This window comes from Perca flavescens, chromosome 20 (genome assembly GCF_004354835.1).
Source record: "Perca flavescens isolate YP-PL-M2 chromosome 20, PFLA_1.0, whole genome shotgun sequence".
NCBI lineage: Eukaryota > Metazoa > Chordata > Actinopteri > Perciformes > Percidae > Perca > Perca flavescens.
Window position 1 is genome coordinate 6,080,976 of NC_041350.1, and position 21,072 is coordinate 6,102,047.

The 21,072-nt window shown below is 42.3% G+C and overlaps 1 protein-coding gene across 2 annotated transcripts in view; it reads right to left on the reverse strand.

The window, feature by feature from the left end:
- gphna (gephyrin a) overlaps nucleotides 1-21,072 on the reverse strand; it is a 31,419-nt gene that overhangs the window by 2,409 nt on the left and 7,938 nt on the right. For both annotated transcript variants that reach the window (XM_028565417.1, XM_028565418.1), the window contains 21 exons: nucleotides 20,863-20,920; nucleotides 20,082-20,174; nucleotides 19,747-19,841; nucleotides 19,528-19,594; nucleotides 18,299-18,607; nucleotides 16,618-16,719; nucleotides 15,779-15,916; nucleotides 14,168-14,210; nucleotides 13,282-13,419; nucleotides 12,615-12,707; nucleotides 11,810-11,865; nucleotides 10,849-10,968; nucleotides 10,708-10,766; nucleotides 10,445-10,598; nucleotides 10,199-10,320; nucleotides 9,440-9,527; nucleotides 9,127-9,200; nucleotides 8,811-8,875; nucleotides 2,699-2,802; nucleotides 1,052-1,148; nucleotides 102-240 (listed from right to left, as the gene is read on the reverse strand). In XM_028565417.1, coding sequence (XP_028421218.1) covers nucleotides 107-240; nucleotides 1,052-1,148; nucleotides 2,699-2,802; nucleotides 8,811-8,875; nucleotides 9,127-9,200; nucleotides 9,440-9,527; nucleotides 10,199-10,320; nucleotides 10,445-10,598; nucleotides 10,708-10,766; nucleotides 10,849-10,968; nucleotides 11,810-11,865; nucleotides 12,615-12,707; nucleotides 13,282-13,419; nucleotides 14,168-14,210; nucleotides 15,779-15,916; nucleotides 16,618-16,719; nucleotides 18,299-18,607; nucleotides 19,528-19,594; nucleotides 19,747-19,841; nucleotides 20,082-20,174; nucleotides 20,863-20,920 — 2,209 coding nt within the window. In that variant the 3' untranslated portion in view covers nucleotides 102-106. The remainder of the gene's footprint in view (nucleotides 1-101; nucleotides 241-1,051; nucleotides 1,149-2,698; nucleotides 2,803-8,810; nucleotides 8,876-9,126; nucleotides 9,201-9,439; nucleotides 9,528-10,198; nucleotides 10,321-10,444; nucleotides 10,599-10,707; nucleotides 10,767-10,848; nucleotides 10,969-11,809; nucleotides 11,866-12,614; nucleotides 12,708-13,281; nucleotides 13,420-14,167; nucleotides 14,211-15,778; nucleotides 15,917-16,617; nucleotides 16,720-18,298; nucleotides 18,608-19,527; nucleotides 19,595-19,746; nucleotides 19,842-20,081; nucleotides 20,175-20,862; nucleotides 20,921-21,072) is intronic.

Here is a 21,072-nt window from a genome sequence, read left to right on the forward strand (position 1 = left end):
AAGTATTTTGGTGTTACGGTTGGATGTGTGTGTGTCCCCCCAACCCCCTCCCCCTCCTCTCTTACAGGTGACTCGAATGAAATGATGAGAATATAACGTACCTGCATCATAGCCGTCCGATGACCATGACGTCCACGACCTCTCCCTTATGCAGTTCCACGTACTGCTCCGTTTTGGGAGGTAACATCAGCAGGCCGTTAGCGCTACGCATTGACATTAGCCTGCTGGATACCTGGTTGCCTGGAGAGAGAGGGAGGGAGAGAGAGAGAGAGACAGACAGACAGACAGAGTTTATGTAGAGCTGCAAAAATCGATTAGTTGTCAACTATTAAATTAATGGTCAACTATGTTGATAATCGATTAATCCGTTTGAGTCATTTATTTTTAATGATTCCAGCTTCTTAACCCTCTAATTGTCTTCGGGTCAAGTCTGACCCTTTTTCAAAGTTTTCTATATCAAGTTTTCTTTATCTATATAAAGAGTCAAACAAGGCCCTAACAATGTTTTAAAAAGCGACCAAAACGGTAAAAGAAATGAAAAAAGTGTTGATTTTCAGTTTTGTTGCAGCCCTTTGTATGTGTGAGCTTGTGTGTTTGTGCAATTTTCCACCCTATTATACAAATAAACATATACTGAATATAAATTTGGAATTAGGTGACTTTAACATTTAATACACATCATTTTTGCACATCATTTTTGTTTTATGTAGTACATGCAATTTCCCCTCCTGTTAATCATAGCAACAACTAATTTGTTTAACTATATTCGTGGGGTCCAAAAAACAGGAGTCCAGAATACTTGTGGGGTCCCGACAGCTTTGTGGGGCCAAAATGCTGAACCCCAAAAGTTTAAAGGGCTGTTTGAGTGTTAAGCCTTGGTTTTAGGATTAGGGTTAGAATTAGGTTATGGTTAAGGTTAGGGTAAGTGTTAAGGTTAGGCATTTAGTTGTGATGGTTAAGGTTAGGGTAAGGGGCTTGGGAACTCATCATGTCAATGACGGGCCCCACAATGATAGTGCCACAAACTTGTGTGTGTGTGTCCTATGCTTACCTGTGCTTTGTGCCCAGGGCAGTGGCTCCTGGTGATGCCAGGTGAGAATACAGCGGTGGTACTCTGGCCTGGGATCCAGCTTCACGTCACAGGAAAGCTGAAAAAACACACCGAAAATGTTACCGACATATTCAATATAGGTATATTGCTTCACACTTAAAGGATTTTTCGAGGACATACAATCATTCTTTCTCACGAGAGTTAGCTGAGAAGATCAATACCATTCTCGTGTCTGTACACTAAATATGAAGCAGTTTCAACAAATTAGATATACAAACATGTTAATCGATGAGCTTTAGAGGTGCTGGTAGGAGGATGCTGTTACCTTTTGGACAGAGCCATGCTAGCTGTTGGGATGGCTGTAGCAGTTTCCAGTCTCAGTTATAAGCTAAGCTAACCCACTGCTAACCCATATTTACAGTACAAACATTAGAGAAATATTGATCTTCTGCTATAACTCTCAACAAGAAAGCAAATAAGTGCATCTCCCAAAAGGTCTAAATACTGCTTTAACAGTTATTACATATTACAAAATGTTACAAATTAGCAGCCCAAGATACAGTATCTAGTACTATCTAGTACCTAGGAATTCAGTGTCTTGCTCAAAGATACGTCAGCAAGATAGGGGTTGATAGCTTGGGTTAGGGATGTTCTCTCTGTGTGTGTGTGTGTGTGGTTGACGATTAGCTTCAGAGTGAGTACCGACTCTAGAGTCATAGTGGGAGAAACTAAGTGTCTCCCCTGTGTTTTCTGACCGCGGTGGGAAATCTGTAGCAGGAAAAATGAACCCTCTCCTTAATAATAATAATAATACATTTATTTATAAAGCGCTTTCAAGTCAAAGTGCTGTACAGAACATAGAAAATGCAGTTTAAAAACAGTTCCAATGACTAAAATATAACACACACTCTCAGAAAAACATTAGATTAAAAATTAGGTGTCATACACAACAGTAAACAGATGGGTCTTTAGCTTTGCTTTAAAAACCTCAACAGAACAAGCCTGCCTGATGTTCAGAGGTAAGCTGTTCCACAATGTTGGTGCGCGGAAGGAAAAGGCCCGTTCCCCAATTGTCTTCTTTTTAACCCTTGGGACACTCAGAAGACCCGTCCCCTGAGAACGCAGGGCTCGAGCAGGCACATAGGGTTTCACTAGGTCATTGAGATACAACGGTGCGCTGCCATTTAATATTTTATAAGTTAGCAGCAACACCTTAAAGTCTGCTCTGGCATGAACAGGGAGCCAATGGAGAGAAACTAACACTGGTGTAATATGTTCATATCTGGAGGCTCCAGTCAGAACACGAGCTGCAGCATTCTGAACCAACTGCAGACTCCGCAGACTTTTCTTTCTTTCCTTGATTTCATGTTGTTTATAGAGAAGAACCAGGAAATGAGTCAGGGTAAATGCAACGCTACCAAGCCACAGCTGAGCGACATGTAGAATATTTTCTATTTTTGCACTTTCATTATGCGGTTTTATCGTGGTGAGTAAGCTATGTTTTGAATTTCAGTTTGCACTGTTTATAGCCTATTTTCTGTTTACACCTGCCATCTGTGGAATCTGTGTTAATAATCTGTTTTATGACAGCTCATTGTGTGTGTGTGTGTGTGTGTGTGTGTGTGTGTGTGTGTGTGTGTGTGTTACCCTAGCTTTAATAATTGTAGGTCTAGGGTCCAGAATGCCTTGCATCTTCCTCAGAGCAGGAATCACAAACAGGTTACATGTCACCACTGCAGACACTGGGTTACCTGGAAAACAAAACAAAACAGGGTTACTAAGGTTAACCCGCAAACAACGATCTACAAGGCTCAGCATCAGTAGATCATTTATATTAGTGCATACACAGTGCAGTGTCTCCTGTATGTGTACACTACTATCTAGTTGGCTTGCACTGTCCCCATTTGCATTAAACATGTTATTCATCCCTGTACATGTATTGTACTCAAGGGTGTAGGTTTGCAAATGGACGGTGGGGACTTGTCCCTTTCCATATTTTAGGAGGACAGAATTGTCCCTACCAATATTTGAGCAAGCTCATTCGTATCATCTTTGGAGTGAAGTCATATTAGATCATTCATGATGTGCCCTCCCAGAGGCTACTTCTCCAAGATGACCTAGCATGCTAGCATTTGATTGGCTGAAAGGGAGGGGGCAATCTGAAGGTTCACATCACGTGCAAATATTGTACTTACTGCCAGACATGGAGGAGGCAAGAGCTGCCTAGTGTGCCCCAGTTATTTAGAATTGTAAAAGGTTTGGATTGCTTTGTAGGGTCTTTCCTCTGCCCAGCAGCTCTATGTCGCTGTCTCTTCGTCCCCCACCCTTATGGACACCTTTGTGTTTGGGACTGCCTCCCTACTCCAGGATGCTTCCCACTGAAAAGCCTGGGGAAGAGGCTGCGAACTGCGCTTTATCAGAGGTGGTGAAGTTTCCATTTGTGTGGACAGTAAGCCACACAATGGTGAGATTTATGCCTGATCAGAACTGTTTTCAGTTAGTTTCGGTTTCCACCTCCAATGAAGAGCACACAAGCTCTTCTCTAAATGTTGTCTCATCCAGAGAACAGAGTCCTAAACGTGGCTCTGTGTCTGTCAGATGGTCTGAATATCAGCCAAGCAATAATGTAATGCACATCAGACTATAGGGCAGGTTGATTTCTTCTTGAAATTGTAACTTTATTCTCATTCATTTACGACATTATTCTTGTAACATTAACAACAAATAACATTGTTTTTCAAAATATAACAACTATTTATTCTCCAAATCTCAGAGAACACAGATAGGATAAGTTATATGGGGAATGGGCAAAACGTTTGGAACATGAGCAGAAACACATGAGCTATTAAAGTCCAGGGGTTTATAAATGAATTCCTCATTGACGTGAACGAGTGAAACATTTAAACATTTAAAGAGGTTACGTCCCCAAACAAAAGACGCCAAAGAGGACAGAAGAGTAAATCATAGCTACATGTGTGTTAAGAGAACATTGAATGACAAAATGTTGATCTACAGGAGAATAAATATTTGTAAGCAATGCCTGAGAGCCTTAAGGCGCCGACAAATGATATGCGGCAAAACCGCTTTGCCCTGGCCGCTCCTACGGGGGAGAGCACGGCGCTGCCCCTGGCATCGCGCACCGCTCGGATTTGCCGCTTTGTGATTGGCTCAAAGTTCAAATTATTTCAACTTTGACCTAGTTGCCGCTGACCTTTTTGAAAGCGCAACCAATGAGATAACAGCTATCGTTACCTAGCAACGGTAAATAGCTTCCTTGCGCACCCTCGATGATGAATACCTGCTTTGCGCTTTGCTTATCATGTGTAGGCGGCTTTACTGCTTTATATCCCATTATGTTTTTCACCATATTTTGGTTCAGAAAAATTCACCAGAATGCAGGTAAGTGTTTGACATTTAAAATCCTGGGGGAGGACACCAGACCCCCAGCTTAATACATGTGCCCACCAATGTTGAAACAAAACCTACACCCACGATTGTACTATCTAGAAATGTGTTTTGCTGTTATAGTCATAACCAACAGAGAGAGTACACGCCTTAACACAACCACAGTAAGCCACCTTCACAGAGAGGCATACGTCAACATTGCGTCAGGCTTTGGTTGCGCCTTGAAAGGTCAGTGGCAGCAACGTCAAAGTTGAAAAGGTCTTCCAAGCAGGATGGAAGGGGGATCTGTGCAGTCAGAGGTCATTTGTGGGTGAAGGCGGATTTATGCTTCTGCGGGGGCTTTGCGCAGAGCTTTCGCCGTAGCCTACGTCTGAGGTTTATACTTGTGCGTTGGTGTCTGTGTCGTTCTAGAGAATCTTTTTAAGAGAATAGCATGGCCGGCATGGGTGTGTGCGTGGGGGGAGCGTATGGTAGAGCGAGTGAGAGAGTGATGGGGATTATCTTTGGCGCGAGTAGCGACTCTAGAGGCATAGATGGAGAATCAAAGTGTCTCTCCTGTGCTTTCTGACCACGGTGGGAAATCTGTAACAGGAAAAGTTAACCCTTTCCTTGATTTCATGTTGTTTATGGCGAAGGAGAACCAGGAAATGAGTAGGATGAAATGCAACACTAAATGCCGCGATGTGTAGTTACATTTCTCAAGAGGTGCACGTCAGGCTACGGCGGAGGGTCCGTATCTCCACGTACCTACTTAGGTACCCACCGTGTTGATTTAACGCAGGAGCATAAATTGGCCTTATTGTGGGTTGATTTTTTAGGACCTACTTCCTCTAGGTGCAGGGGTTAGTGGTTGTCTGGCCTCGGTCTCACTCGGGGCTACGACCTCCAGCAGGGAGGGCCCAGTCTCTCTGAAGTTGAAGTTTCCTTTAATAACAATAGCAGTACATACACAGTGCTGGGACTGGAGCAAAGACCAACACACTCCATATCACAAGGGCCCAGATCAAGGCCAAAGGACACACTATACTGTAGGATTCCTTTACATTGCCATGGCGACATACTGACATCTAGCACTGAAAACAACAGTGGAACTGCAACGCAGCAGTAAAGGACTGCTGCGCCTTAGTCAAAGAGAGACTGGGGAGTTCTATAGTAGCTTCTTAAGCCAAAACTTTATGCAGATCTTCAAAATCTTGTTGTTGGCAGCTCTTCAAAAAGGACAGTTCTGCCCATTTGTAACCCTTGTAATCTTGTTAATGTTTTCCACTGTATCAGTTAGTTGTTTCTAACAAAGACAATCTTAGAGCAGATCGTAGATCTATAGAGCAGAGGTTTTTACAGTTTGAGGGGCAGAGGTAGAGACTGTGTTAGGAGAAAGGGACAGCTGCATGCAGGTGTTCTGAAAACAATAGAAATGTAGTTCTTGTAGTTTGGCCCACCGATTTGCTCTGCTAACCAACATGGTCAACAGTTGAAGCTGCAGCAGTGGCTTTAACACAAAGCTCATGGAGGCGATAAAGTTACTTGGAGTAACACAATAAAGAGATTTTTGATACCAAAGGAATGCAGCCAAAAACTACGGGACCTTAACTAAAATGTATGGAAATATGAATGAAATATAATGACCTGTAGCTCAGGTTTACCTGGACTGACTCGCCACAGTATGATTTGTAAAGAAGGGCTTGCTAGCAATAGACCTTTTTCACGGCAGACATGTTGACATGAAACATTGGCAGGAAAAGCACAGGTGTATTCAAAACCATTAATGATGGCTCCATTCCACTTAGGAGAGGTCCTGGTATTGTGCATGCTGACTCACTGAAATAGCTTACTTGGACACTTGATGGAACTGAGCCATCGTTAAGGTTATCAATTTCAGCTGTGCTTTTCCTACTATGACAAGTCAACATGTCTGCTGTGGGGCGGCCTCTAGCTCACCCAGTAAGAGAGTTCGCCCCATGTAGGCTGAGTCCTGCGGCGGTTCGAGTTTGACCTGCGGCCCTTTGCTGCGTGTCGTCCCCAATCTCTCTACCCCTTTCATGTCTAGCATGCTGTAAAAAAGGCCCATAGCATGCTACCCACAAAACCCAGAGTTTAGCGATAGAGCATTTAATCACTCGGCCGATTAATGCCATTTTTAGATAATCAGGCCTCGGCCGATGCCTGTGTTCACGAGGCTGATTTACAAAAGAATGTCTGCAGACACATCTGCAGGCAGCCTTGTAACTGTGGCTGCAGTAGAACGAAGTTAGCGCTCCCCCTTGTCAATTTCTCCAATATAAGGGCATACGGCAGCATAACGGCAGCAAGCCTCCAACCAGCTAAACTAGCTTACAGGGCTCGAAAAACCCTTCTTCTCCCGACCAGTAAAACAGTTATCAGATTCGTCATTTGGGATGGTTGTAGGACGGTGAATGAGTGTAACTGTGAAGCCTTGTGAAGTCATGTGAACGGCCCCTTCACAACGGAATGTTTTGAAAACGTTTTTCCTTTGCATTTTCAAAACTATGTTGTTAAAGTTAAAGCCTGCAACTGAACACATACTAAACAGAGACAATGCAGACAATAAATGTGCATTTATGTTCAGCAATTGTGTTTCTCATTTGTTATTACTTGTTACTGTTGTATTCTATCAGACAACAACATGATATCAGCAATATATATCAGCTGCCCTGCTCTTTAAATATCGGCATCGGTCATTGAAAAAAGCTCACTCAAAACGCTGCATGTAGCTCCATCAGAGAGTAATAAGCAACAGCCATTGGAGACATATGTCGTCAAAACCAATTGTTTACTATGCAAGCCCACATAAAAGTAGCATCTCGAGTCAAGTTACACCACTGTGATATATATTCCAGGGTCAAGGTGCATAAACGTTCCAGATAAGCAGCCATTTGATCACATCTGAGCCATGGAGAGGCGCAGCCAGGCTACCGTGTGACTTCTTCTGTCTGCATACTGTAGCACATGCAGCGTCTTCTATGGATATCAAATGCCACTACACAACGGAGAGCTAGGCTGACTCTTTATGTCATAAGATGTTGAAAAAGATGTACATTAGAGGTTTATTGAGCAGTATGCTATAAAAAAAATTAACCGACTGACATGATTAAGTCTGAATTTATTGGTTTGCTGGTAATTGATCAAGAGATAAAGGGTCCAGGGCAAAAATGGGAAGAACTGTCTTAAAAGGCAGAGTGAGGCAGGTTTAACACATAGTCCAGGCCTTAGACTGCTTGAATAAAATAAGAGCAACCTTATTTTGCCTTTACCCCAGTATATCAGCAATAGAGAAATTCTAACAGTTCCATAAGCAAACCATACAAACCAAGGATGAAGACAGCTAGAGTACAGACACACAAGACAGGGGCTGATGCTACATGTGGGTCCAGGGCTGGAGGGAAACAAGAGGAATGGACAATGTTGCCCTAACTGGCGACAGTATGCTGAGGTAGGAGCGAACCATTATAAACCAATGGGTAAGTTTAGTCACCCATTTACAGACTGGCTCAAGCAAGTCAGATTGTCAGAATACACACCCTGGAGGTGTATTGCTCTGCTGACATTATTGAGTCACATCTGTGTCAAGATTTGCGAATCGCCTTTGCGATAGTGTCACTCTGGCCATAAACATCTAACCTGCATCTATCATCATCATGGGCGGACCTGCTACTGAACCAAATAACCAAATATAGGAAGTGAACCAAAAGAACAGTGCTTTTACTATCCTGCAATTTCAACCTTGCACACAATTTACAGACTTATATATGATTTAAGGGATGATAACTTTCAAATCCATAACCTACTAATATGACCACATCGCCGGTTGTCTGTGTGACAACGCATCATCATCATCATCTCTCTCTCATCAGGGCCGCCCTCTCCTTCACTCGCTGTCTGTTATCTGCTCATATTGTTTGCCTTATTTTAAAATATTAAAAACAATAAAGCAAAACCAGAAAACACTATACGTTATATATTTGGTGTTGCTCCGTTATTTCTGAGACCAGGAAACTCAGATATTTTGTCCAATAAACAAACAAGCATCTGTTTCAAGCATATAAGATTGGTTTACAATATTAGGTGTGTTTGACAAAGTGCAGTCTGAACGCAAACCAAACCAAAAAAAGGAACAATGTTGCAACTTCACCCCCCGAATCGCACCGGGTCTACAGAACTATACTTGAGAAAGTGCTCCTTAGTGGGCGTTGAGCCAAAATAACACAAAATAGATTATCAGGGTAAAGCAAAGGGGTATCAGAGATGGTCCAGGGGGTTTTGAGCAAGGAAAGGACACACTTACAGACACCCAAATAACACACACACCCAGTTACTTCGGACATAAATATATTACCTGGCAGAGCAAAGATGAGTTTCCGTATTCCATCAATGTCAACTGTGGCAAATGTAGTAGGAAGACTGCGGAACAGAAACCCACAGGTGATTACTTTTCCTCCAGGTGTCAGAACAGTATCAAAGGCAGTGGTAGCGTCAGCAATAGTAGTAGCAGCAGTAATACTTAGGGTTGGGTTTTAAAAAAGAAATCGGTTGAAACCGATTTTCATCAAGATGATCCGATATTGATTCAAAATAATCCAGGATCGATCTCTGTCTTTATCACATGATACTAGAATACCTAAGGAGTCCATTGGTACCCTTCCCCATCTCACCCTGGCTTCATAAAGACTCGTCCAAAGTGGATCTGAGCATGAAGGTCAATATCCAGCACCTGCTTTAGGTAGTCCTGAGACACACAAACACACACAAGATTGGAGAACAATAATACTGAGAAAAAAACAGCTGTGAGACAGTAGTGCTTTCATACAGTATGTTGTTAGAGGAGAAAAACAAACCTGGAGGATGAACAGCAGGAAAACAAATATACTGTTGATGAGAATTTGGCTGCTTCCTTATTAAAGATCAGAATATCTACTCAACATTGTCAGTGAATTATTTAATAAGTAGGCATAGGCAAGAGGTTACCTTCTCTCCCATGGACACACCCCCCGAAGTGATGATGACGTCGGCACGACTGATTCCCTCGTGGAGCGCTGACAGCAAGTCATCAGGGCTGCAAACACGCACGATACATTAAACTCAGCTCACTGCTAAATGGGGAGTGCTACTCAGCCTATGAAAACATCAGTGTAATATCTTCTGTGGCTGTGACGGGTATTTGTAAAGTCTGAGAAAATAACCCTGTTGATGTCACAGTTATGTCATCAGGGTTATGTTGATTTGATTATGTTTGATTATTAATGGAAAGCTTGTGTTACAAACTGGAGATGTGGAATTTAAAAGAGGTGGGTGTTTACCATGCAAGGAGGTCTTGACAAAAAAAAAGACACAACCAAGTGGCATTACGGGAAGCGAAGGATCCAGCTTTACTTGGGACTTTGCTGCATCAATTTTGTCCATTCATTTTTTTACTCTATCTGTGCAATGCCCACTACTTAAAGGGATACTTTGCAGATTTAAATCCAGCTCTGTGTCATGGCAGTGTGGGCAGTGGGTTTAGATCAGACCCCCAGGAAGTGTCAGGTTTTGAAGCCAATTTCACAAAGCGGCCAAACATTAATACTTTGCAGTCACGTGATGCCATAGGCCCCAAAAAGATTATTCCATATAGACGTACATAGCGTTAGAGAGTGTGTAAATCAGTGGGTAATTCATTTTGAGCATCACAAGCCCTGCGAAAAAAGCTTATTTTAGAAGTAATCTGTATAAGCCAAGTGCCCCTACTTGTCTCCAACGATGCCCAGGTTGATGGTGGGATATCCATGTTCCTGGATGGTGGACAGCAGGGTGGAGCGGTTGGAGTCTCGTATTTTCCCTGGGTGGAGGTCATCCTCTGGATTCAACAGCTACTCACACACAAACGTAAAAGGAATTCAGCTGATATCTACATGCAGTAGGAAACCCATAACTCTGAATGCAAAGATCATAGGAAAAGTCTGTGTGTATTTTCATCTGTTAATGTGTATTTACCTCGTTTCCAGTGGACATGACAGCCACCACAGGGAACTTGTGCACGCTGACCTCAGTCACTCCCACTGTAGCCAGCAGGCCGATCTCTGACGGGCCCATATGTGTTCCTTTAGCCAACACACACTCCCCTCGCCTGATGTCATGGCCTATTGGCCTGTGCAGACACAAAATGTTACAATCATAATTAGCTGGAGGATTTTATACAGCTCTGATATGAATTAGCCTCCACTTGGTTCCTGCAGCATATAGTGGTTTGTTTTTACCTGATGTCCTGTCCGGGCCGGGCCTGGACCATGATCCTCACCTCCAGCTCCTCTGTGCCCTGAAACAAACCACACTGTCACTATCATCATACCTGCAAACAAACGCATACTATAAAAGTAGACAGTATTCAAGGTACTTACATCCTCAGACTCCCTCAGAAGTTCTGTATCTTCTATCTGGACCACAGCGTCGGCTCCACAAGGAATCGGAGCCCCGGTCGTCACCCTCATCACCTGACCTGGCATCACTGTGTGAGTGGGCTGCAGACATACACAGACACACACAGACACACACCTTATTGAGTCTGATTAAATCCCTGTTTCGAAAGATAACTGGCAACATTAGTTGAATGATATGATTAGACTTTGAATATATCCACAGACATAAACTCAACTGTAAAACACACCACCTGCCTCTAATTTGTGATTTGTGGGGTTGTGTGTTCTAGAATAGCAGCATGATTGACGTAGGGCCGCTCTGCAGTAACCAGACAACAAGATGATTTCCTGGAGAAGCTCTCTCCATTTGTTGAGTTGTTGTCATTGTTGATAGACATCACAGGTTGTGTTTTAATGCTTTGAACTGTGTTGCATTTCCTACAATCTAAAAGGCTTGCTGTATTCAACAGGGAACCAATTCACTACGATTGGCTCAGCTGTTTTAGAGCTATGAGACCAGTAATGTGACTGAATGATAATCACGCAGATACACCCACTTTCACCAGGTTAATCTTTACATTAAGAATTGACCCCGCAAAATGTGCGTTTAAAGTACTTTTTATTTATAGATGCATGGTGAAAAGGCATATATTAAAAGATTAATTTCTGTTTTTTATGAATCCATATCAGAACACTCAAAGATCGATTTTAATTGGAGAATCCATTATTTGAACCCAGCCCTAGCTACTTCTTATATAATGTCACAGCGTTACTCACCGTGCTTGATGTACAAATGTAGATGGTGGGATTTGTATTAGTAGAAATGCTACTAGTTGTGTTGTTAGCACTGCTAGTACCTGTACTGCTAAATGTAACACTAATGGCACTAGGTTATGTTGATCACAACTGGAACTTATCATAGTGTTAGTGTATTAGAGCTGACCTGTTGTCCGGCCTGTGATTCTCCCATGATGAAGCGATCTCCCGGGCCGTCAGCAGCTACAGGTCAATGATAATGATGTTGATTAAGTTAATTACGGAAATTAGACCATGACTAATGATTTGTAACCCTTGGGTTGTCTTCCAGTGGACCATGCACGCAGGTCCTCCTGGGTCAAAACTGAAAATCAACACTTTTTCTGATGTTTTTGTCCCTTCATTCGCACTTTTTTCAATGTTTTTGGCGCTTTTTTTGCAGTTGAATGCTTCTTTTCACTAGACTACCATGTATAAACAACACTCACACCAACTTATTATTACTTTTACACTTATTTTTGGAATTCATGGTCAATAAACCGAACATATATGAAAGTTCAGAGAGGATACTGTTTCGACAACATTTCATTTTCTTTTTTAAATGCAAAAAAATTTAACAAAACAAAAAAAGTACAGATCCGATCTCTTGTTGTACTTGCGAAGGAAGTTGTAAGGAATCATCCATCTGTGTTATTTTTGGGTAAATTAAATTAGGGAGTTTAGAAAACGGGTCAAATTTGACCCAAAGACAGCACAAGGGTTAAAACTCAAGTTGCAGCCAAGAGCCCAGTTTACGTACAGAATGCTGTGTGAAGAATTTGCTCTTAAATTCATTCAATGCCAACAAGTGAATACAAGTAAATGTGTAGATGAATGCAGATGTCAGCAAAGTTACATCGAATGGCATTTTTCTAGACCCTGTTTTACATTTGTGTCCCCCACGTACTGTTTATCTGTTGTTGTTTGGTAATAGATAGTATTAGTGGTCTCACCTCGTACAGCGTAGCCATCTTTAACGGAAGCAGGGAACGGAGGAAGGTTGTCTTTGGCATAGATGTCCTGAGCGAGCACTCGACCGAAACCATCTAAAGAAATTGGCCCAAACCAGGTCAATTTAGTGCAAACCACATTTGAACAACAAACACTACACACATTTTCATGGACAAAATTCCCAAACTTTTCCATGGCCTCTCATTAGAGAGCCATGAAATTAAATGTACACTTACCTGGCATTATTCAAACATATCAGATTCAAACTCTATTCAAACATGATTTCATCTAGCTGGCATACACGGAGGAAGAGACGGAACGAAAATGAGGAAAAGGACAAATGAGAAGATGAGAAACGTATGTGATAGTTTACAAAACACTGCCACGCATCAACGCATATTAGAGATACGTTACATCAGCTACAGGAAATAATTATGAAAAAAAGGTTATCCACGGAAGATTACTGTAACAATTCATTTAATTAAACACGTGACGTTTCCAAAACTTTCAAGTACTTTACTAATTCCATGACCATTCCATGTTTTCCATGACCACGGGAACCCTAACTACAAATATTACCTATAACACACAATGATAATGCAATGTCTATATGCCTGTGCATAAATGAAACAAACAGAACAGAACAACGCACATACACAGAAGACTCACCTCTATAGTTAATGACTTCAATTCCCAGAATAGGTGTCATCTCTAGAACAGTGATGAAGGCTTTGTCCATTGAAGTCAATGGGAACGGAGACATGCGATGACGACGTGCCACTTTACTGATGTCCACCGCACTGTGGCCTACACACAGACACACACAAAGTTTAAAAATGTTCCACAGTTATGCAAGTTACTGTTAGGGCTCCTGCACACTGCCTGCGTGGCGTGGCGTTTCTGTTGCATGGCGTTTTCTATGTCTTTGCACACCAGAAACGTGTCTGACGCGACGCTGCTGCTGCTAGCCTAGTCTGTACACATGTATGTTTCCCATGAACATAAACATACATTTATACTGATTTGATTACAGCAAAGACAACGTCGGCAGTATTGACTTGCAATATTTGAAAATCATCATCATCATTCATCAATCATTAAATCTTTTTTTTTTAATTAATTACATTTATATCTGCATTCATGTCAAAACCTAGAGACTTTCAAACATCAAAATGTCATTTATTAATATGTATTCGTGTCAAAATGACATGTGTCAATGACATCTTTTCGTATTCTATTTTGCCTGGAAACGCTTCAAACATGCTGCGTGTTGCGTGAAAAATAGGCGCCGGTTCTATTTCTATCATGCACGCGTTTTCGGCACGGTTCGAGCCGCGCGTGTCACACAGGCAGTGTGTAGCCCTTACAAGGCTAGCATGTTAATGAGACACGTGCGCGCACGTACGTGTCTCATTAACACACACACACACACACACACACACACACACACACACACACACACACACACACACACACACACACACACACACACACACACACACACACACACACACACACACACACACACACACTTTCTCTCTCTCTGTGAACTTACTGGCTCTCAGAATGTTCTCATTACTGCCACATCGTGACTGAACCTGCAGAGAGACAGACACATGTTCTATATTTGGTCATTGTTTGATGCAAATATATGGAGGGGATGATTTTAATACCTCCTCCTTCATAACAGGACAGTCTGGCAAAGGCTTTCATGTTGATGTATCTATTAATAATGTCTAATACACAGGACATGGAGACATAAATAACATGAATTTTAGCTGTGACGTTCAAAAACCAGCACACCAGCAGCTGTGTGTCTAATTCTGTGACTGCATAGAACAACACTGGATTATTAGAAACTAAAACATTAATCGGTATGGGGTTTGATTGATCTACCAGTCTAATGCTGTTCCTTAATAACATTTCAGATATCTGCTGGTGTGTTGTCCCTATCTGCTATGGAAGTTCATTCATCAATGATTTTCTTCATTGCTTTTCATTTATGTAAGTTGTCTCTTTGTCTTGATTTGAATGTTAAAAACGGTGCGTGCCATTGCATACAAAATGAACACCGTAAATAAATAGATATTAAATAAAGCCAGTATTCAAATAATAGCCATGTCTGGTACAAACAAATAAAAGGCCGGTCAACAATAAAAAGACAATTAAAAAACAGTGAGGATTGGTGAAAATCCCTGTATTCCTGTGACTAACTAAATTCAGTTTTAGGTATATTTCCTCAGCACTAATGCCAACAGAGCCATGTCCTCCGCAAAACTCTGCCGCTCTCTCTTTCTTTTTTTAACAGAAATACTATTTCCATTCACTAATTCACTAATTAATCACTAATTAATTCCTTTACAAAGAAAAAGGAGAGGTAGTCCACACACTGAATTTTGCAAGCACCCAAAAATGTAATGCAATGTGGCAACATTTTAAGCAACAAGGTCTGCGTCAGATGTTTGCCTGAAGAAGACCTTCAATATTGCATCACTACATTTTCAGGAGTAATTATTCTTTAGGACTTAATTCAGAGCAGCAGCGTGGTGAGTGAGACATGAATCTGTTGTATCTGTTGATGTAAAATATCCAGTGCTTACACAACAGGAAAAATTAGGAATCAAGGCCTAAAAAAAAAATTCTCATATAAATAAAAGGCCTGGATCTCCATCATCCCTTGATATTAATTGGGACAAATTTTATGTGAATGTACAACAACTGAAGATATTTCTATTTCAGTTTTGCCAAACCTCACAGTCTCATTCACTCCCATTCAATTCCAAACAGCACACAAGTCCCGAGACTTTTAGCCCAACGGTAATCCATCACTGTGCGAGAGGCCGACAGTCACGTCCGACTACTAACTTTTGTGATAAGTCTCACATTAATATACCCACTCGAAAGCCAAATTGACAAATTGGCAACATCTTCTTTACTGGGAGTATTTAAAAAGAAGTGATAAAAACGTCTCCAACCTACAATGAGCACAATAAGTTGGAGAACCCAAGAAATAAGAGAAATCTCTAATCATGCAGGAACCGTCCTGCTTGTTTGTTTTTTTACTAGGAACTGCTGAGATAGCCTTTCACTACCGTCAGCAGCAACGATACATATATTGTTGGCATGTTCCATGACTCTTGCAAAGCATATATAAGTGTGTGTGTACCTTGGGTGTCGGGCATGAGGCGGTGGAAAGACGGGAGGTCGCCTGTGTGGCTCGTGGTGACTCGGAAGGGGTGGAGCTTAAAGAGGCTGAATCTCGAGGAAGCACCTGAACGCCTCGGGAAATGATAGAGTCCGGGATCTACACACACACACACACACACACACACACACACACACACACACACACACACACACACACACACACACACACACACACACACACACACACACACACACACACACACACACACACACACACACACACACACACACACACACACACACACACACACACACACACACACACAATGCTAGTCAAATAATGTCGTTCAGTTGTTTTACTGTCAACTAAAGTTGTGTCTACATGACAACTGGATTTATGGAATGTAAACTACTTATCTACAACTATTGTACTTACTGATGCGCACGTGGGGCGCTGTTTCACCAACACACAAATATCACTAAAACCAATCAGGGACAGAAGCCTGAGTACTGATGAACTGTGTTGTGCGAGGCCAGGCGTGTATGCATGGTCAGAATGTTTGCGGGATTAAGAAAACTGTGCAGGACTCCACCCGGGAGAGACAATTGAGTGAGATTTAACTCTTTTTTTGTTTGGGAGTAGAGAGGGAGACACACCCGGCGGAGATCTGCACTCTACTGAGTGCACTTTTCTAGTCACAGCTTTTTCCACTGAAGCTCCAGATACATTTTAAGCAATTCAGAGAAAGGCATATTTTAAAAGAACTGTTATACTTGTATGACGGACAGGGTGTGTATCTGAAAGACATGATGAACTGACCAATGGCAGGAGAGGAGGGGTGCTTGTGAGTGTCTCACCTGCTGGTCATGAGTACAGGAGCAGGTGAAATGAGTGGGCGGGTCAGGTGTGTTGGCGGCAAAGTAGGGACCCCCCTTAGCCATGACCACAGCATGGCTCGTCTGATGGACACACACACACACACACACACACACACACACACACACACACACACACACACACACACACACACACACACACACACACACACACACGGGCACATACAAACACACAGACAGACAGACAGACACATGTCCCCATACACAGACAGGTGAATGAGATGAAATGGAGGGCTTCAATCTAGTTAATGAATAAAGACACAAAATGAAATAGCTGCTCCATGGACCACTTCTAAATATTAAAAATGTGGATCCTACTGATTCCGAGTAATGTTCTACATGACTTTCAAATTCAATCAAGTGTTTGGAGTTGGCTTGTGAGAGTAGGCCATCTGTATCTTAATACGTTATCTGGACACCGACATCTGAACATGGGCCTTTGCATTTACACCTGCAGCCTACTGCACCAGCTGGAAGTAGGTGTGAGTGTAATGTCAACACAGTAGCTAGTAAGTACAAAGTCGACTATAATCAGAACACTGTAGGAGAGAGTAAAGTTGTATCCAGTGCAACATTTGGGCAAAAATTCAAGAATAAAAAGCATATACATTGGTCGCGTGCTTAACCGCCATACTGTGGGGATACGTTGCTTTTTTACTGCGGTAAGAAAGGATCCATACCGTCACAGCCTTAATCGATCCTTCCAGAAAAATGCGTGAGTATTTTTGTGATTGTTGCCGGCAAAAATCCTTGATTATGCGGCGCGTTTTCTTAAAAAAATGCGATGGAATATGCGGGATATTTATGCAATTTTATGCAATGAAATTGCGGGAACTTGCAAAAACTGCGGTTTCATCATGCATGGCTTCATCGCAGGGTTTGCAGCTTTTCGATGATGGTCACGTTGCATAATTACTTAACTTCATAACATTCCCATGGCAACAGGGGGAAATGGCTGCTCTTCTGTGAAGTAAATGCAACATTTTTCAACTTTCTGCTGTGTGTGGGGTTGTGGGGTTTATGAAATGCAAGCCCTGAATATTTTGCGCGGAAATCTGCAATTTATGCAGTGAAAGTGTATTTGAAAAAATGCGGCCCCCGCATAAATATGTGAACTTTGGCTGATTATGCATTGAATTATGCGATTGCATAATCGCTTTTTTCTGGAGGAACTGCTTAATATACTGTACAGTAAATCCCAATGCGTTAGTGTTATCCAGATAAGATCTTCAGATACAGTTGTATTAAAATACCAGCTGTAAATCTCTTAATGTCTCATGTTTGGGCTGCAAATTAACATAAAAAATTATCAAGTACTATTTGATCAAACAGCAGTTTTTCTACACTAGAAATATTTGTATCTAATTAAAAAGGAGGAAAAAAGGCAGGAATGTTTCCGAACATTTTGTGAAATGCCCTGCTGCCTTTCAATTTAATTTTTTACAACTTGATGTGATTTTCCTTTTTTTTTTTTTGGAGTCCTGCAGCAGCCTATAGCATTCGAGCAGGAGTTGTCTGTAGTACAGTACCCTGCTGCTGCAATGACCCAATTTCCCCACAGGGATCATTAAAGTTTCATCTGTCAAGTCTCCAGCAGCAGCAGCACCACCACTGGTAGTGGCGTTTCCTGTCGACTGGTTACCTTGGCAGCGATAGCAGCTGCGGTGATGTGGGAGGTACCATGCTGGTGATGGTGGTGGTGGTGGTGGTTGTGCGCATGTCGAACTCTCCTCCGGTCCTCCTCGTCCTCCTCGTCCTCCTCTTCATCGCACTGGGTGCCGCGCTCCATGGTGTGCATGTTGGCGTTTGTGTCGATGTGCGTGTTGGCCAGCAGAGGGGAAGGGGAGGGCAGCTGCTCCAGGGCGGCATGTGTGGATTTAACCCTGACCGCGGCTTCACGCAGCAGGTCAATGGCGTGGGGCAGAGCGGGCAGGATGAACTGAAAACACTCCTGGAGGAAACAATATTGCGCACGCGTTAAACTCTAGAGCCCTTCCAAACAGAAATTAAAGACTTGACATAAACCGTGAACTTGGAACTAGTCAACTATAAATGATGCTGTCCCACTAGTCAGGAACAAACGTCATCTTCTTTCACCCTGGATTTGCAGCACCCCTAAAGGTTGTGAAACACTGTGGTGAGATACCTTGTTTCATCAACCATTTAATAATTGCATCATGTCAATGATGACGTTAAACTGCTATTACCGAAGATACTGGGTTTGAATGAGAAATTAGTAAATATTTCAAAATACATCAGTGGTTGACAGTAATAATTTAATTTTGATGACGCCAAAGTTTGAGCTTTTGTGACATGTAGTCACTTTCTGATTTCTGGCAGTAGCGGGATTGCAATAGCCCCATACTTTTATTACTTATAATGTAAGTAAAAAAAATATATATTGATAACATTTGATGCTGGGCAGGTAGCGTACAGTCATTTTATGAAGCTTTTCCACTGTAAACAGCTGCCTGCTGACTCACGGTGACATCTTTCCATTTTGTGCATGTAAAGGACCTGAGCATGTGTGTGTGTATTTCAGGCCTGTGCGTAGTGTGGCCTAACAAACAGAGTGTAAAATGGTACTTTCCCCACCGGAGATCAATAAAATGTACAAGTATTAAAGTATAATCTGCTGCGCCAAAAATGTTGCGCCCCTTCCATGCCCCATGTATTCCGACCTTAAGTCAAGTCCAAGTCCTAAACTCAAATCAAAACAGAACAATACATTTTATTTTATTTCAAGTCTAGCCAAAACATAAGATCTGTGATTCAACAAAGTCCTGTAGAGCTTTAGATTCTCATAATAACGTACATGACATGAGTAAGGGTGTAGCAGAGTTCAGAGTAAGCACAGGTCAATAATCCCACCTGAGAGCCCTTCTTGCTCCCTGGCAGGTTGATGATCAGAGTTTTACCACGGATACCACACACTGGCCTGAAGACAATGCAGTAGAAAGCAGATTAGAGCACGAAAGGATACCACACACACTAATCTGGTTAGATAAAAACAGATTAGCAGATTACCACCGCACATCCTGGTGTACACAGTCTAACTGTCTAAGTGACAGTGAACACAGTAATCTTCACCTGGACAGCATGCCTAGCGGTGTAACGTTGAGTGATCCCATCAGCATGGCGAGAGCCATACCCGGAGCCTCTCGCTCTATCACCTCTCTGGTGGCCTACAACACAAACACCGGTTCTCAGTTAGTTAACTAGTTTCCCAAAATTCTTTGGGACAAACATGTGCTTGAAATGTCCCATTGTGGTTGGTATATAGGATACATTTTCAAAGCAATTCGTTCGATTCGCTCAGATCAGACGGGGCTTGCTAGTTAAGTCTCCAACTGTCCTGTGGTTAATCATAGTTATTATTTATTGTTTTATTAACACTTTTGTTAAAATTTTGTGGCTGTCTGTACCTCAGGTGTAACATCTCGTGGTGCAAAGCCAGTTCCTCCAGTAGTGAGAATGAGATTCAGCTGCTGTTCATCGCACCACTCCAAAAGAGTGTCCTGTACACATGTAAACACACACACACACACACACACACACACACACACACACACACACACACACACACACACACACACACACACACACACACACACACACACACACACACACACACACACACACACACACACACACACACACACACACACACACACACACACACACACACACACACACACACACACACACACACACACATCCTCTTTACATGACATACTATGGGCCTGACAGGCAGCTGCAATAAATAAAGACACTTTCCTTCAAAGAAACACCTGGGGTCATACTCCAGTAGTAACAAACATCTGGCCTGCTCAAAGGTGCTGCTCAGTACCTCAAGAGAGAATTTCCCCACAGGGATTAACACGGGATCATATCTAGTGCATTCACTTGCTAGAAAAGCATTGAGGAATCATTACTGGCTAAGTGTTGGATGACAGACGGACGGCCGCTGCAACAGCTAATAAGACTTGTGAGCCAAACGGGCAAAGATTCAAGAAGTATGTGAGGAGGAATTTGCCACTCTTTACATTCAGTGCCTGTGTCACGGTTATCAAGTGTGTCTTCTATGACATGTGAAACATTTTTTAATGCAAGTGGAAAAGTGTGTAAAGTCCAGACTATTTTCACTTATTGGTATGTGTCTCCTTGACTGTGAGTGATGTGATCACTCAAAGCGACGGCACGTACCTTGATTTCATCGATCTCATCTGGAACAATCTTGTAGGCTGCTATGACTCCTCCCAGCCTGCAGGAGGGGACAAAGATAGAGCAAGTGTAATGTCGGCGTACATGCATGTGTGTACTGCATGTGTAGAATAAAAGCTGCTGACAGTTAAAATTGCATTGTGTTACAAAAGGGCTGTGTGCAGTCAGTGAGGAAGAGGCTGTACTCCAGGT